Here is a 17,119-nt window from a genome sequence, read left to right on the forward strand (position 1 = left end):
ACCTGACCTTCAGTCGGCATGAAGGTGAGTAGATAAAGACTGCATTTTCATTTTTGGGCGAACTATCCCTCTTAAATTTAATTGAAACAATTCTACCAGCACATTAGTTATGTGAAACATTAATGTATGAAGCACAAAGTGTTGAAACAAACAGATTAATAACACGATAAGCCTTTGCTCAAACAGTTGTTCTTGTCCGCCTGTCTTTATGCAACAGTCTGCTAAACAAAAAAATGTCAAATGGGTCGCTGTTACAGTCATTTCTATGCTAGCAAGACAGAACAAACCAAACTATGACTACGTCTATGTCGAGTCCAACTTCTAAATGACTTTGTTCATTGTTTTACTTCTTCAGTTCTCATTGGCTTGGTACTTGTTTTTCCCTCTTAATGTTCTTTCTGTGAAAGTAAAAGAAAAGATAAAGGGTGGAGCTAGAATGGCTAAGAATAAGAAGGGGATTTATTGGTATGAGTGGAAAGATGACATACAGTCTTATAAATTCTTCTGCAAATCATCCGTCTGTGGTTTCCATTGTAATTATCATACATTTGTCACACAAGGTGGCATTTGACTTCTTAGAACTGCTGAAATTAAGTTTGGATATTGAAACAGAGTCCTTCTTTTCTGCTTCTTCCTCTTTTTGTTCTTTGTTTCTTCTTTTTTAAAACCTTGTTTATCATGCTGTGGGTTTTCCAGTCTCGTGTCTAGGATACATTATTACAGAGAGAAGAAGAGAAGAGAGAATTTTGGCTCATTCAAGGCAATGTCGCTTTATGTATGGAGCACATTTCAAACACAGGCAATTTGAAGTGCTTTACATAGGCAAAGAAACTCATAAGAATGATATTTAAACCAATAAACATTAAAAAACAGAATAGAAAATATAATAAAATTAGACTAAAAAAGTAAAATAAATAAACAGTAAAATAATATACATGAAATGAAATAAAACAAAAATAGAGTAGACCAGAATTACAGTTGGAGTGCACATAGGAAGCTCTAGAAATATTTTAACAGTAAACAAAAGAGTCTTGTTGGCTCAAGGACGCATTCCAAACCTTAACTTAACTTTTAGTCCTTCTCTGGGTTTGTGGGTCACAAACACTTCCTTAGAAATATTAAGAACACAGCAGGAGCCCTGTCTTTTTTTTTTTTTTTAAATTGTGGAATTTGCATGATTATCATCTAACCTGATATGTCTTGAGGATGTTACACAAGCTAGCAATCCAAAGTATCTCATGTTCTTAAGTAAATACTGTTTCAGAGCACAGCTGCTGCGGCTGTACTCTTGTATCTGGGACACTGTAGACACTAACTTGTTTTAGGAAGTTGAAAACCACATCACAGCAGTAGTGGAGGACAAACTGTTCAGATCCTTTCCTTAAAAACAGTAAAAGTCCCGGCTAATCTCAGCTTGGTAAAATGGGGGGATGTTAAGTGGGGATGCAACTAGCATTTTTCTTTTTTTTTTAATCTGTTGATCATTTTCTTGATTGCGCGTTTAGTTGTTTGGTTCATTTAATGTTCAGAAAATGGTGAACAATTTTCATCACTTTTCCAATCCTCAAATGTTTTGTTTTGGCCAAAATTGTCCACAGCATCAGTGTTTCACGACTTGAGAATGAGACTCAAAAATCATCTGTCCTTCTTCAGAATCACATATTTCTACTTTAAGTTATTTCTGCTTCACAGTGCAGCTGTTGCAACTGTAAGTGCATCTTTGTGTCTGTGACACTGTGGCCACTAATGTGTTTTGGGAAGTTGAAAACCACATCACTCCCGTTAGTGGAGCAGCAGCATTTTCCTTTAACAGGCTGACCAGCCCTTATGAGCCAACGGCTGTCAGTGAGATTTAGAGCCGACACTTCTTGATGGATTTTTAATTCATCACTTGTGATTCTTGACAGTTTTATGCCCCAGTTTCCGCTTGACTGTTGAAAGTTTCTCCCACTCTCCACCACTCGCTCCTTCTTAGTTACTTTATTGTGCACCTTTGTGTTTGAGGGTTTTTTTTCTTGTTCTTTTGTAGAATTATACCATAACATCATAAATAATGAAAGTATATAATGTTTTGGTGTAAATCATTATCAGGCTGCAGCCTCCTGCACATACACATTCACACACAAACACATGGAGCAAAGTCAGTGAGCAACAGAGCAGAGAGTTTGCTGTGGCTGACAATAAAGTGAAATGTAAATGCTATAAAACTTGGTGACTAAAAACCCAATACTTAATCAATACAACCGTTCAAGAAGCGTAAGTCATGAAAAAGAGTAAGTGCAGTTGGCACAGAATCCAAAATAAGAGTAGCTTAAGCCTGTTTCAGGCAATTTGAATATGCATATTATAATAAAAGTTTTTTTTTACTACATTCATGTACTTTGTAATTAATTGTTTTCTAGGGCTTAAAATCAGCACTAATTTTCCATTTGTAAGATTTTTTCTGGTATGGCTGTTAAGTTGTCATCAAATTTTATTCTAAGTGGTATTAAAAAGGCCTAAAAAAGTCAAAGAACCATGGAGGTACCCTGTATGTTGTTCTCACACCTACAAATTAATTACCTACCTATTATCATCTTCTCATTTTCTTTTTGAAAACGTGTGCATTACTTTGTCCTCTGTCGTGTGTGTGATGTTGCATGGTGCAGTTCTGGACGGCCTGGAGCGAATGCCTGAGAGGATTTGGATCGGCCTTCACCAGTTAGACACCTCTCAGGGCTGGCAGTGGTCAGATGGCTCCCCTGTCAACTTCCTGCGCTGGGAAACAGGTGATGATGATTTTATCTTTCTAATCTTTGCCCCATTTCTGAGAGCATCTTTAAATGACAAGTAAACACAAAAAAGAGATCTGATTTTTAAAAGATGTACAGTGCTTAACTAATTTATTAGACCACCACCCAATGTAAGGTTTATGCCACAGCTGCCCTAAATTAACAGCATTGGTAATTACCAAAGTCATTTTTTATGTTTCTGTAACGGTTAATACACCAGTATGTAGAAGCTCTTTAACCAAAATGATATTTTTAATGCTAAAATATAATTTTTATTGTTATCCATGAATTTTCAAATTCACTGTTTTACAAAGAAACAAAAAATTGTAAAGCGCATTATTTCTTGATTAAGATGTCAAATTATAGTTATTTACTTGCATTCCTGAACAGAACAATTAGTTTTAGCGGTTGAATGTTATGCTTGATTAATTTCCGACTTCTCAGAGAAGCCCAGTGAGCCGGCTCAAATTTGGGTATAAAAAGGTGAATTCAGTTTGAGGTGTCTCATTCCTGTTCAAAATGGTAAAATGTCGAGATCACTGAAAATGAAAGAGTCCGCATTAAAGCACTTCATGATGCTGGATGGTCTCTGAGACGAATAGTGAAAGACATAAAGTTTTCACTTCTCACAGTACGCTTTGGAGTCAATTGCCGAGACTGGTACTTAGAAAATGCGCCAAGAAAGAGGCAGGAAACGAAAGTTAACTGAAGCAGGTGTCAGACACCTCAAGATTTTAAGTACTAGAGACAGAAGGAAGATCACTGCTGGTCTTCAGGCAGAGATAAATGCTTCTAGATCAGAGTCTGAGAAAGTCTCCAGAATGACCATAAGCAGACGACTGACGGAACAAGGCTTAAAGGGAAGACTGGCTGCTAAGACGCCATTATTGAACATCCAGAAACGCCTCAGATTTGCCAGGGAGCACAAACACTGGACTGTTGATGACTGGAAGAAGGTAGTCTGGACGGACGAGTCCAAGTTTGAACTCTTCGGTCAGCATTGTCGTGTTTATGTCCGCAAAAAAGCTGGCGAACGTTTTGATGCCAGATGCATTGCACCCACAGTGAAACACGGTGGAAATTCCATTATGGCATGGGTTTCCATTTGTGGAAACAGCGTGGGCAAATTAGTTAAAATCGAAGGTATCATGAACAAGAACGTCTACCACAACAGCATCATGGAATCCCTTCTGGACTGAATCTGATTGGTTCATTTACCAACAAGACAACGACCTCAAGCATACGTCAAAGCTGTGCAGAGACTATTTGACCAAGAAAAAGGAATCTGGAATACTGGAACTGATGGACTGGCCAAATCAAAGTCCGGATTTGAATCCTATTGAACAAATTTGGGATTTAGTTGGTTCAAAGATTGATCGCACAAAAGTTTCACCTAAAGCACATCTGTGGGAACAGCTAGAAACTATTTGGAACTCAATAACAAAAGAGACCGCCGAAAAGTACATAACGATGCCAGCAAGAATGCAAGCTGTTATCAAGGCCAAAGGAGGGCATACAAAATATTACATTTTTTGGTTATTATGTGTGAAAAAGGACTATTTAGTTGTTTCAGTTTTTGCCAAATAAATAACAATAACATTTTTAGTTTTGAACAAGTTTTTGAAAGATTTCTGAAATAGTTATGTTTTCTCATTTGTTAAGCACTGTATATGCTGTAGATTTTGCAGCTTTGTAGGAACAACTTTACCACAGTAAACCAGTTTCCGTTGCCGTAGCACCTACTCCTGCTCACAGCACACCAAAACCTGCTTCCTGTTGTCGTCTGCTGCTGTCACTGCCCATCTATACGCTGAGACTTGGTGTCAGTCAGAGAAACAATGAGGCCAGTGTTTAAAAGAAGCTCATTGTGCCTGGTTTTTGGACACAGCGTGGCATTGGGATTGTTAGTGTTGCTGAATAACCCATTAATAGCACTGAATGGAAGGCTTTATAAAACCTTCTAGCTATTGTGAGATGTTTGCTGTGTTTTTTTCTGCTGGTGTTATTCTTAAGTGGCAGTGTTAATGTTAAGGATACTGCAGCCATCTGGCCTTCTACTGATATGAGCTCTTTGTGGTTGCCATGATTTAAAACATGTCAGTGTTGCCGTTGGCTGCACTGTGTTGAACCGTTACTGCAACATGAAAAGCCTCTTTCATTTCACCTCTCTGTGGGAAATACAGCTGATAACCTGAAACCCAGAAAGAAATCCAGAGGTAAATGCCACTCCTCTACTCTGCTGTCACAGCCACTATGTGATTTTATATTTATTTATTTACTTATTGTGTGTGGGAATGTGTTTTGACAGGAATGCCACCCACCTCCACGATTATTGAGTCAGACTGTGGTGTACTGAACTCCAAACAAAACTATGAAGTTGAATCATGCAACAAACGGCTGCCATACATCTGCAAGAAGAGCGTCAACGCCTCTCACTCAGCTACAACAGGTAGGTTAGCTGCTTCCCTTGCTTTCTGCTCTCATTCTTCTTATGAATCATATTTAAAGAAGACTAATTGACAGTGAATGTTTAGTCAGTTTAGTCGGCTATTTTTTATTCTTGTAATTCACTTTTTATTGGTTTACAATAAAGATAACTTCACACAGAGTGTAAATAAAGCAACAGTAAAACAAAACTAACAATCAAACTAATAAAACAGAAGAAAGAAGGCAAATAAAACACACAGGGTAAAAACTAGCATTACACATTATATTGCTCACTCACTATGTATATATAATTGTATATATATGGCTTACTGGGCCAACATCATCATCATGTACTTATCATTTATGTCATAATGTAAGTCATATACCAGGCAAAAAATCACCAGACTAACATAGACAGATGTGATAGGCCAATATCGGCCGTTAATTTATCAGTTCTGATATTTATCGTGCATCCCTATTTAGTTTAGCATGTTAACATTTCTTAGTAATAAACAAATTACAGTTGTAGCTAATGGGAATGTAATTAAGTAGGTGTTTAGTTATATACCAAAGTAGCCTGGGAACCAGGTGACTATAAACGCTCGAGGTTAATTTTTCCTGGCACATACGTCCGGCCACCCTTCCCATTCAGAGAGATTTCCACCCATCCTTGATCACAGCCATTTATTTATTATGGGATTGGTTTGATATGATGACAGACATGACTCTAGCATGACTCACCAGGCTCACAAAATTCTGTTGAACTGTCAAACTAGGCTGTGCTGATCACATATGAATCAACCTGCTACTGTATTTCCTGTTTGTCAACTCAGATGTTTTCAAGAATACATTTTGGTGTATTTTTTAGCTATAATTTGAGAAAGTTTGCAGCTAGGCTGGCTTTTTTTCCCCCCTTACTAAAGACCACCCCAACTTGGACGTGCCACTCAGCACTACATCACCGGTTGTAGGGCTCTCCAAGTGAGAGAGGCATTTTGGTCTGCACCCATTAATAACACCCCTTTGAAACCAAAAATGAACTGAGATACCTCAGACTGATGTGAGTTACTCTGGCAATGCCAAGCTAATATCACAGTATTTGACATAGGGATAGTTCACCCAGTTTCACAGGAAAACACAAAACGCCTCCACACTGCTAGTTTGTCATAATCCAGGCCCTGACATGCACACTGTCGCACCACACACACCCAGTTCTGACAGTACGCGCACTTGTGAACGTGGCTCCAAGCTAAGGATCTACAGTGAAGATTTAGGATGAAAATATGGTGTAATTGATGTTAAGCTGGAATGTCGGGGCTTCAGGAGACATCTTTCTTTCTTTTCTTTTTTTCTTTTTGGTGGGGGTGGGTGGCGGGGGGGTTGTTTTTGTTTTTTTCTGTTTGAAAACAGGTCACCATTCACTTAAATTGTTTGCAATGTTTTGTGGTCTCAAAAACTAAACCCAACCTTCAGTCTGCATGAGGGCGAGTGGATAATGACTGACTTTACATTTTTTGGTGAACTATCCTTTTAAAATATCTGCACTACATTTCATGGCCATCAATTTTACTTAAAGCCAGAAGTTTGAACAACACGATGGTGGCACTAGAGGAAGTTGTTGAGAAATTCCCCTCTGGACCAAAGTGGTGGACTGACAAACCAACATTGCCATCCACAGAGCCACACTGTTGCGTGGCTATAAACAAGTCAGCTTTGTGTGAGTGTTTGACCCAAATCAGGTATGCATTGGTTTGATAGTTAACTCCTAATAGTGGGCCAAAAATGTACATAAATGCATTCAGAAATGCTGTAGTTTTGCTACTTCTTCTTTTTGGTTTTTGACAGTGGTTGTCATCCAGCATATTAGGTGCTTTTCTTCATATGTACTAATGAGAGCAATTGTCTGCTCTGGAAGTAAGATCCCTCCTCTTCTCTTCTGTTTCTCTTTTTTCCCCTGTTGAAGAGACCATAAAGCTATTTGAGCCAAATCTATTTGAGCCAAATCAGTGATTCTGGGATATATAGATGAAACTTATTTGACTCCTTGGTGGTCTTTGTCTGTCTATTTCCCTCTCCACAGAGTCTTCTTTATATAAAGAAACAGTGTGTGCACAAGGTTGGGTCCCATGGAACGGCTGGTGTTACAAGTTAGTGAAGGACAAACCCCGAAACTTTACAGAGGCCCAGCTGCACTGTAACAACACAGAGGGAGGAGGAGGAGGCTCTCTGGCCAACTTTCACTCCATCGACAGCATAGAGATGGTCAGCACTAATTTCCACGCAGGTAAACCTCTCATTTTCAAGTTCGTTGTATTATTTTACTTGGCAGTGAGTCTTGAAGTAGTCGTCTTTCTTTGATCAAGCGAAATGCGTATCTGCTAATGCATCACTTCAGTAGGTGGATTTTATAAAATAACTTGATTTTCACTCTTCTGCCTTATGGGAATGAGGATTATATTGAGCAGGTTCTCTCACCAGTTGTCTGTTCTGAGTGTTCGATTTTCGATTTCCATAAAGTGATGTTCTCACATGTGTTGTGGTCCATCAGATGGCCAGGTTTTGGATGTGTGGATTGGTCTGGTCGGTATCGGCTTGAACCCCACAGTCTTCAAGTGGTTTGACCAGGAACCCGTCACCTTCACCTACTGGGACGTAAACCAACCAGTCCAGCCCACTCAGATTTCCAGCTGTGTCTTCTACTCTAAAGAGGTGTGTGAGTGTGTGTGTTGATGTGAGTGAGTGGGTGAGAGTGCATGCATTTTTGTGTAAACCCTCCTGTTGTATCCAGTCTTTCTGTGTTGGGCCTGTGTGGGGACTATGTGTACTGCCAAGGCTCTGTTTTGTCTGCTGCACGAGTTTGTTTGTATGAGGCCTGCAGAATCAAACCTGCATCTGTTCTCGGCAGCGTCATGGTTGGCGGGTTGGGAACTGCGCACAGAGTCTGCCTTTTATGTGTCAGAAGAAAGGAGAGGTCAACGCATCAGCGGTACAGCCCGGATGTCGCTATGAAGATGTGAGTATTGTTTAAATGGTTTTCTAAGGGAAGCTGTATCTGGCCTTACATTTTAAAGTGTAACTTTGTAACTCCACTCACTGCATAATTTTGAAAAACTGCTAAAAAGAGGGCAAGAGATTGAGGAAGGGGGGCGGGATAGGAGAGCACAGAACAACCACTGTAGAGGGCCACACTGAACACTGCTCAGTGTAGCAGTAACAGCCAGCCCAGTGAGCACCAACCAGGAATTCAATGCTGATTTCTACTTGAAAACTAGTTTATATTCAGTCTGAAATGCAGTTACAACTTCAACATGTCGTGAACCACAAATTTGTTTAAGAATGCTCATAATTTGTTCAGCTGGAGGTTGAAAGAGATATTGATAAGACTGTAGGCATTTCTCCAAAGTCTTATTCCACTGATAGGTAAAATCTGGTCCACACGAAGACGTCATTTCAGAGCATTTAATTTTTCATGTAAAATGTCATAAATATCAACTATACAGGCAGTGTGCTGCCAACAAGAAGCTTCCAGGACATCATAATGGGTGAGGTTCTTAATGTAAAATAAAGAAATTACGCTTCCTGCTGTAGCCTAATGCACATGGAAAAATACTTTGGCATTTTGGTTACAACTTGGCTACAACTGGGAAGTACTATAAAGTGTGAGGACAGGAAGTGGTGGTGGTTGAGTGTTTTAGTCACAGGACTTATACCCTGGTGAACCTGGGTTTGAGATCTACCTGTGCCAAATAATTTTTCTGGCTTCCAAGTGAGAAATTTCTTCGTATTTTCCAGAGTAACTTTCTTGAGTAGGCTTTTCATTTGCACAGTATGAAGAGAATGAAATGAAATGGTCTAAATGTGAACCTTCAATCAACACCTTCAAATAGTTGGTGATAAAACTTTGCAGCGGTGCAGATTGGTAATGACATGAGGTGCAGATTTCTATAAATTTCTTAGGAAATATCAGTATTAACACCAGCACTGATATATTGTGACTTTACAGTGATAACATCTAGGTTCCAGCTCAAAAAACACAGTACCTCTTAAAATTGTGTTGGCAACTGACAGTATGAGCTCATTGTCATGTAATTTAAGTCCAGACTCAGTTGATGTTTTTGTTTTTTTTATACATTCATGTATCTATGTTGGCAAGTGATATCTGTCCCCCACACACGGAAATCTTGTGCATGACCTGCATGCATACGTCAGCAATAATCATGTTATGAAAAAAGAACAGAGCAGTCATGCAAGCATGTATTTTATTTGATTATTTGCTATCAAGGTCAGATGACATTTGGCAAGGTTTGATAAATGGACTTAAGTCAGATCTGTAACTGTATTAACAGTTACTTTCAGAACAGAAGAGATATAAGAATGCAAATGCTTGTGCTCTAAATGTAGCTTAAATTTTACTGCTCTCAATCGCACAGGGTTGGAGGAGACACGGCAACTCCTGCTACCAAGTGAACACCACACAAGTGTCCTTCAAAGATCGCTGTGACATCACTATAAGAAATAGGTAGGTGTCTGTTCAGCTGGTGACTGTGCTGCTTGTTTATCAGTTGTCGCCCACATATTTCACACCATTTCAATAGAAGACTGCTATTTCTGACTGTAAGGTAGATTTTATAATTAATTTATCACAGATGCTTATTAAACGTGATTTTAACTGTTCCGTCCAGGTTTGAGCAGGCCTTTATCAGCCGTCTACTTGGAGAGCAGATCAACAAGGGGCCTCAGAATTTTTGGATCGGGCTGCAGGACATTAAGAACACAGGGGAGTACCAGTGGATGAGCCAGGATGGGTCCCCGGGTGTGGTTACATACACCAACTGGGGCTGGTTTGAACCAGGTTAGTTAAAACAAAACCACACTGTGTTTTCTGCAGCTGCACTCAGTGCCTAATGTAGGAATACCACAAGGCTGGAGGGCTAACCATGTTGCAACAGACAGTTTATAGTGTGTTGTGTTTGATTAGTTGAGTATGTTGGTTTCTTCTAGTGTGGAGGTTAAGATTTACTGATTTAATAATACATAAGGCAAGAAGCTACACAAGGCTGTGTTTTACAGTGATTTTAAAACAGGGGTGTTACAAGGCATGATATGGCATAAACTATGTTCTTGCATTGCTTATTGTTTTATAAAATATTTACTAAACATACCCGACAAGGTTCATGAAATAAACACAGCACCAAAAAATTTCTTTTCATATTCATTAAGCTAAAAAATAGAAATAAACGCAGACCCTGTCAAACTCTGTGATTATATACTGTACATTAAAATATATATGACTTGAATGGTCTAAGAATAACTTTCTTGGCAGGTTGCTACTATAGATTTAACATTTTTCATATTTCAGATCGGACTGGAGGTTGTGCTGTAATTTCCACGGCTAAACCTCTGGGTAAGTGGCAGGTGAAGAACTGCACCACTAATAAGGCTGGCACCATCTGTAGAAAAGACCTCAGTCCACCTCCACCCCCAGAACCAGAACCAGAACTGAATCCCAACGCAACCTGTCCTGATGGGTGGGTGTCCAGAGCAGACATCAGATACTGCTACAAGGTGCGTGTGTGACTGTGTCACTGAATGCTGGTCATGTTCATGTTGACGTTTTCCACCAGTCGGAGCCATAGTTGTTGACAAAGATGATAATAATTGTAGTTGGACTGCTTCAATATTACACAGTACTATTGCATGCATTGCATTGCATTGTAGAAAGTAAAGAAAAAAAAAGTTCTATAAGGCATTGGTTGGGGCTGAAAACTACAAGGTTAAAAATAAAAGTTTGTGGATTTAGAAGTGACTTTACCAGACATCTATGGTGCAGTCCTCATCTCTGCATGATTGCTCAAGGCTACATTAGCTGCTGCTAGCATAACACTCCCAAAACGATGATCTATCTTATACCTTACTGTTGTACAGATTGTCACTTCCTCTTCTAAAATCACATGATCTGATGGCAGTTGAACTGACGTTCTTAGCTGTTGTAAATTCTTGTCTTGTCAGGTGTTTCACGAGGAGAGGCTGAGCAGGAAGCGTTCCTGGGAGGAAGCTGAGAGGTTCTGTCAGGCTCTGGGAGCCACCCTGCCCAGCTTCACAAGCAGCACTGAGATGAGGGCCCTGCACATCATCATGAGAGAAACCATCAGGTATACACACATGTACACAAGCACCGTAAAAAGCACTCCTTCTTTGAAGCAAGACTAGAATTGTTGTTTATTGTGTAGTATTCTGACATGAGCAAGTCTTTATACAGCCTTCCCTGTCAGACTGACACTGACACAGTCAATAAACAGAGAGATGAAAGCTTAACATGTAGGTTTCTTTTTTCTAGTCAAATACCTCAGAATTCAACCTCCTCTCATTTTTTCACATAAACATTCAGCACTTCACTCACACGTTAAAATAAACAGACCATCTTTCTCACTCGTATTTCACACTTGTTGAGTTTAAACTGTTGTATCTAAGAGTAAGATGCCAACACCCCTTTTAAAAGTGCTTTAGAGTGTTTTTTTTAAATTATCTGTAGGTTAAATGACACCGGTTTGCTGGTGTTCTTTTTGCAGTGATAATCGGTACTTCTGGGTCGGCCTGAACAGAAGAAACCCAGCCGATCGCTCCTGGCAGTGGAGCAATGGCGAGCCTGTGAGTATAACACTGACCATAAACTCCTCTTAACACGCTGTGGGAAGACATACAGTATGCAGTGAGTGTGAAACCTGTTTATTCAATGTGTCCACAACAGGTGTCTATGGATATTTTACACACTGATTTCTACGAGGATGATGAATACGGTCGGGACTGCACTGCATTCAAGGTGGGTTGGGTGGATTTATACTAACAAATGGAGACTTAAAGGGAGAAATGAACACTTGCTGTCATACCCAGTTATGTTTTTTTTCCATTCATAGGCTCATGTCTTTCTCTTACTTTATCTACATGCATGTTTTTCAATATTAGTTTTAAATTTACTGTAGTGACATCTTGTTATCCATACAAAATACAGCTTGACCTGTGAATCAAGGCCGTTTGCTTAGCTGTTTGTGGGAGTCATGAGACACTGAAATCTGCTCCCATTGACTCAGTGATTTCACGTCTGATAAGCTGTGTTAACAGCTTAACATAACATAACATCCAAATGGTTATGATGATAATTTGTCTTTATTTATTTGACTCCTGTGTTCCAGACAGAAGGGAGTGCCAGCTGATTCACTCTTGCTCTCCATTTAAGAAATACTTTTTTTTTCTTGCAGTTCAGGCTCTGACCTTTACTCTCATATTAAGTTTATCTCAGTTAGAGATTATGTTGTCAGACACAGAAACATTTTCTTCCTAAACTATCACTGAAGTAGAGGGAGCAATATCATCTGCAATGTCACAGTTATGAAAGTGCTTTTCTTTATGATAATATTTGTGCAAACAATCTGTGTCCTCATTAGACAACGAAGAGCACCTTGAAACACCTGTTCGTGTTTTTGCTCCACGACTTACCCCCGACTCCTTTCTATGCCACACCATTTCACTGTGATGCCAAGCTCGAGTGGGTCTGCCAAATACCCCGTGGTAAGACCTCACATATCAACATTACTGTTGTCATGTTTGTGTCCACAAAGCAAACATCAAGACTGCTTCAGGCCACACAGTTGATAATTTATTTGTTGAGTTCTATAAACATAATTCTGCTGGAATGCAACATGATATTGTTATTTGCGTGCTTTTGTCAATATTCTGCTCCTAACTCATTCTCTTCTGGTGTTCCATCAGGGAAGACACCAAAGAACCCAGACTGGTACAATCCAGGTAATGACCACAATTTTTCTGAATCTGTTGAAAGTCGAATTATCTTTCGAGTCTGTAATTTGGATCTGTCAGTGACCAGAATTTCCTTGATTAAACATTGTTCTGTAATATGTCTGTTGTCACTGTCTAACATGCGTGTTATGATTTTGGATGTGTGTGCTTTGTATTTCAGTTGGGCACCACGAGACGTCGATCTTCGTAGATGGAGCAGAGTTTTGGTTTGTTGATGAGCCTAAGCTAACTTTTGAGGAGGCCCATCTCTTTTGCAGCGCAAATGACAGCAAACTGGCTGTACCACTTACCTCAACTGCTGTCCTGAAGATTCAAGAAAAATTAAAGGCTGTAAGTGACTGGAGTCAGTCCTTTTGTTATTTTGTGTTCCACTACTGCGCACAACTCGCAGACAGGTCACCAGAGGCAATACAACAAAGTTCATGTGTTATCAGGAGCTGAGCATGGACAAGTATACAAAGGCAACATCAATAGGGCATCATGTAAGGATTACCGCAAATCCATATCGGTCTTGGTTAATCCAGTACTCTACCCTGCTTTATAGCACTCCTATTACTCCATATGTAAAATAGTTTTAATTATGCACTTGATGGCTACATAAGTGACATTCTCTTGAAGGCTGAGACAAAATTGGACTAGCTGGGGCATGCTAATGTGTGCAGCTTTGGTTAGAGCAACCAAATTCGATGTTTTTCCATTGCCGACATGGTCAGTTAATTCAACTGTGTATGCATTAAGGTCAAATTAACTGGGATACTTAAAAGCTCACAAAATGCCTGTGCAGTTAATAGAAGAAAGGGTTTAAAAAAAACTAAAAAAAATAAATAAATTGGAATTTCCTGTCCTTTTCTCCCTTTTGGCAGTTTACTCTGTTTACATTTTGTCTCTCCACGGGCATCCATAGCTGGTTTGTGGAGCCTAATGACCCAGGAAATTCTTTCCACAATCTTCTGGTCATGGACAGCGGACAGTTTTTCTTGAGAATACAGCTAAAAGCAGTCAAACAAAGTTAAACAAAGTAAAAAATAAATAAATAAATACATTACACATGCCTCCAATCCAACCACTAAAAAAATTAAAAACATCATTCTTATAAAAGCTTAGTGGCACAGTTCACAGTTCATTAAAGCTCTCTACCCAGATTTATTTTTCTAACAATGTGAAATACAGGCCTGCTGCACAAATTTGATCCATTCTGGTGTTTTTCTGTCTCTTGTGAGTCCTCAAACCTTATGGACGTGCAAGACTAAATCACAGGAGAGCTATCAACTAAGTATATTCTGTAAAGTGCTTTTAAAACACAAGAGGTAATACAGTTTTGTAGAGGATTATTTTATTATGGGGTATTAACGTTTGCATGTTTTGAACAGGTATCAGCTTCTTCCAAGCAAAACTGGTGGATTGATTTGAGCGAGCCTGGACTGATCTTCCCAGCAATGTAAGCCACTACAGTCACACCCACAGTCTGTTCATGTTGTATATCAAGCCCACATTTATGATGCTTTTACCTTTGTGGTAAAATATGATGTTGAGGTTGACTGGAATAATGTTTGCTCTAGGTACTCACAGATGCAGTTCTATCATTCAGCTTTCCTGGGCAAATGCACCTCCATCAGTTCTGATAACTTCTTTCCAGGTGAGTGAACATTGTAGTGTTTTTATACAGCTGAGTATGATTATGGATATTCTTTAATTTACCATATTGTTTGGACAGAAAACAACTTCTAACTCAGTGAAACTTAACAGATAAAGAAATCCATCCCTGTGAATAAGAATATGACAGTTAAATTTGTTTTTTATCATTCCTATAGTTTGAAATAAGTCTCTTTTACGTTTCAGTCTTGCACAGATTTGGGAATCCAGGATATGCCTTTAATATACAATGTCTCATTTATTTGTTTTCTTGACCAAAATGAAACTTCAAGTGGACAGGACAGTACCACATAAAAAAGACCATTTCTGGGCATATCCATCAGTGTATCAAGCACAGCAAACACAATAAAGCAAAAACAAGAGGAAACAGACGCAGTAAGCTGAAAAATTAAGTAAAAGATGTAACAAGATGAAAAAGACACAACAAGAAGAAGAACACAAGTAAAATACAAGACAAATAGGAACATAAAAGACGTAATGACGAAAACAACATAAAAGATGTAACAAAACAAAAAAGATGTGAACAAGATGCAGCAAGATGAAAAACTGTAAAGATGAAAAAGATAAGACATATTTTTGTTGGAACAACTTGAAAAAGTATATTTTGCATAGTAGGTGACCTAGCACAACCACTTATAAAACTAGCCTTTTTTCTTGGAGTAACTTGTAATACTCTGGCTACTTATTTGGAAAGTAACAACAAGACAAAATAGCAAATATATATTTATAGTTTTGGGAAAATTGTCCAGGGCAGAATTAATCTGACTTTAACCCTTTAAGAGAGAAAAAAAAAGCTATGAAGCACTCAACTTTAATAGGCATTCTTACAGTCTCTTTTACTAATACACACTTTTACTAACCTATGTTAACTTACAGAGTTTTGGCGCAGCTGCCGGCAGAGTTTGCCCTTTGTGTGTGAGAAACTGAACGTCACGTCTGTGGAGGTAAACCCTCTGGAGCCTCACCCCGGAGGACTGCCCTGTGAGAAAGGCTCTCTGTCCTTCAGAAATAAGGTCTGATTCCTCAACACATTTAATATTGCATTAACAGTTTAGAAATTACAAAACTCTTTAAAACAGTTTCATTCCTGTTCTTATTGTCTTACCATCATATAAGATATAATTGCCATTAAAACAAAGACAGATTAGAGCTAAGATAAGAGGATGATAAGATTTTGATACTTTAAAGTAAAAGTCTCCTGGAAACTCTTTCATGCAGCTCTGTCAATACATTTTGGTGCATTAGAAGACAGTTAAATGTTTTTTCTAAACCCAGAGGAACTTAAGAGCTGTGGCTTTTTTTCTAAAATCATCGCTACACCAAAATGTATTTACTGCCTGAGTAACTGTGAGATCATGTTCAATAAAAGAGAAAAATGGTCTCTGATGCCACATTTACAGAAAATAATCTGATTATTATTTGTTCAAATCACTTGGTTTACACAAACCTCCTTCAATGACAGCCTTCATTATTTGGTTTAACAGTTACTCTGTATTACTATTGTTGTGCATTGAATATACTATGAAGTATCCACTATATATGTCACTCAGTCAGGGGTCGTCAGTTTCCTCAGTGATAGAAAAGGGGTCCCAAAAGGAAAAAAGTTGGGAACCACCAGCCTATAGCACAATAACGTAAGGTTAACTTTTTTCCTCAAATGATTGGTATCCTGTCTGTTTTTCCAGTGCTACACAGTGATGACGAGCATGAAGCCTGTGTCATTCAAGTATGCCAGTGACGATTGCCACTCGGTGAGGGGAACCCTGGTCTCTATATCAGATCAGGTGGAGCAAGGTGAGGACTGCTGTTCTAGTTCTGTTTGGTGGTTACCATGCCTGTCACTGACTCAGATGATGCTGAGTAACCTGTTTTCTTATGTTATGTATATAAAGAGTCAAATACGAAATATTAGTTCCTCACAGACAAAATGTGTGTGTTTTAGACTTCATCACCACTCTTTTGCCGGGCATGAGAAACATGAACAAGGTATGGATTGGTCTGAAAATCACACGTAATGATCCTGCATGGGTGGACCAGTCCCTGGTTGACTACCTCAATTTTAACTCCCTGCTGCTGGGCATGCACAGGGCCATAAAAGTCAATGTAAGTCATCTTCACTTCTGTATGAAAACCTCTTCATCTTACACATCAAAGTCTGCTTACAGGTCAATAAAGCCTTTTGTGGCAACAGAGGCAGCTGCACATAAGCTGGCTAACATTGCCTCAAGTGAAAAAAATGAGTGTTTTGCATTAATGCATATGCATATTAATTATTAACGACTAATGTCTTAATATGAAGTTAGCATTAAGGAAAATGCACAAAATTTGCAACCCTAACGTGGAGTAAAAAAAGACTGTGCTTAGCATGCATTATCTTTATCCAGTCTGCATTAAACCCATAAACTGTAGATTAATAATAAAATAAAACATACTCTTTATTGTTACTGTTGGCC

At 38.9% G+C, this 17,119-nt stretch overlaps 1 protein-coding gene across 1 annotated transcript in view; it reads left to right on the forward strand.

The window, feature by feature from the left end:
• Nucleotides 1–17,119, forward strand: part of ly75 (lymphocyte antigen 75) — a 35,497-nt gene that overhangs the window by 6,708 nt on the left and 11,670 nt on the right. Inside the window, exons 5-23 of the mRNA XM_084714710.1 lie at nucleotides 2,649–2,768; nucleotides 5,080–5,220; nucleotides 7,279–7,482; nucleotides 7,747–7,907; nucleotides 8,104–8,211; nucleotides 9,629–9,717; nucleotides 9,881–10,050; nucleotides 10,558–10,763; nucleotides 11,208–11,350; nucleotides 11,768–11,846; nucleotides 11,947–12,018; nucleotides 12,641–12,764; nucleotides 12,966–13,001; nucleotides 13,174–13,343; nucleotides 14,384–14,451; nucleotides 14,573–14,649; nucleotides 15,543–15,679; nucleotides 16,352–16,460; nucleotides 16,609–16,769. Coding sequence (XP_084570836.1) covers nucleotides 2,649–2,768; nucleotides 5,080–5,220; nucleotides 7,279–7,482; nucleotides 7,747–7,907; nucleotides 8,104–8,211; nucleotides 9,629–9,717; nucleotides 9,881–10,050; nucleotides 10,558–10,763; nucleotides 11,208–11,350; nucleotides 11,768–11,846; nucleotides 11,947–12,018; nucleotides 12,641–12,764; nucleotides 12,966–13,001; nucleotides 13,174–13,343; nucleotides 14,384–14,451; nucleotides 14,573–14,649; nucleotides 15,543–15,679; nucleotides 16,352–16,460; nucleotides 16,609–16,769 — 2,375 coding nt within the window. The remainder of the gene's footprint in view (nucleotides 1–2,648; nucleotides 2,769–5,079; nucleotides 5,221–7,278; nucleotides 7,483–7,746; nucleotides 7,908–8,103; nucleotides 8,212–9,628; nucleotides 9,718–9,880; nucleotides 10,051–10,557; nucleotides 10,764–11,207; nucleotides 11,351–11,767; nucleotides 11,847–11,946; nucleotides 12,019–12,640; nucleotides 12,765–12,965; nucleotides 13,002–13,173; nucleotides 13,344–14,383; nucleotides 14,452–14,572; nucleotides 14,650–15,542; nucleotides 15,680–16,351; nucleotides 16,461–16,608; nucleotides 16,770–17,119) is intronic.

This window comes from Lutjanus erythropterus, chromosome 1 (assembly GCF_056507025.1).
Source record: "Lutjanus erythropterus isolate fLutEry1 chromosome 1, fLutEry1.hap2, whole genome shotgun sequence".
In the NCBI taxonomy this organism is placed as follows: domain Eukaryota; kingdom Metazoa; phylum Chordata; class Actinopteri; order Lutjaniformes; family Lutjanidae; genus Lutjanus; species Lutjanus erythropterus.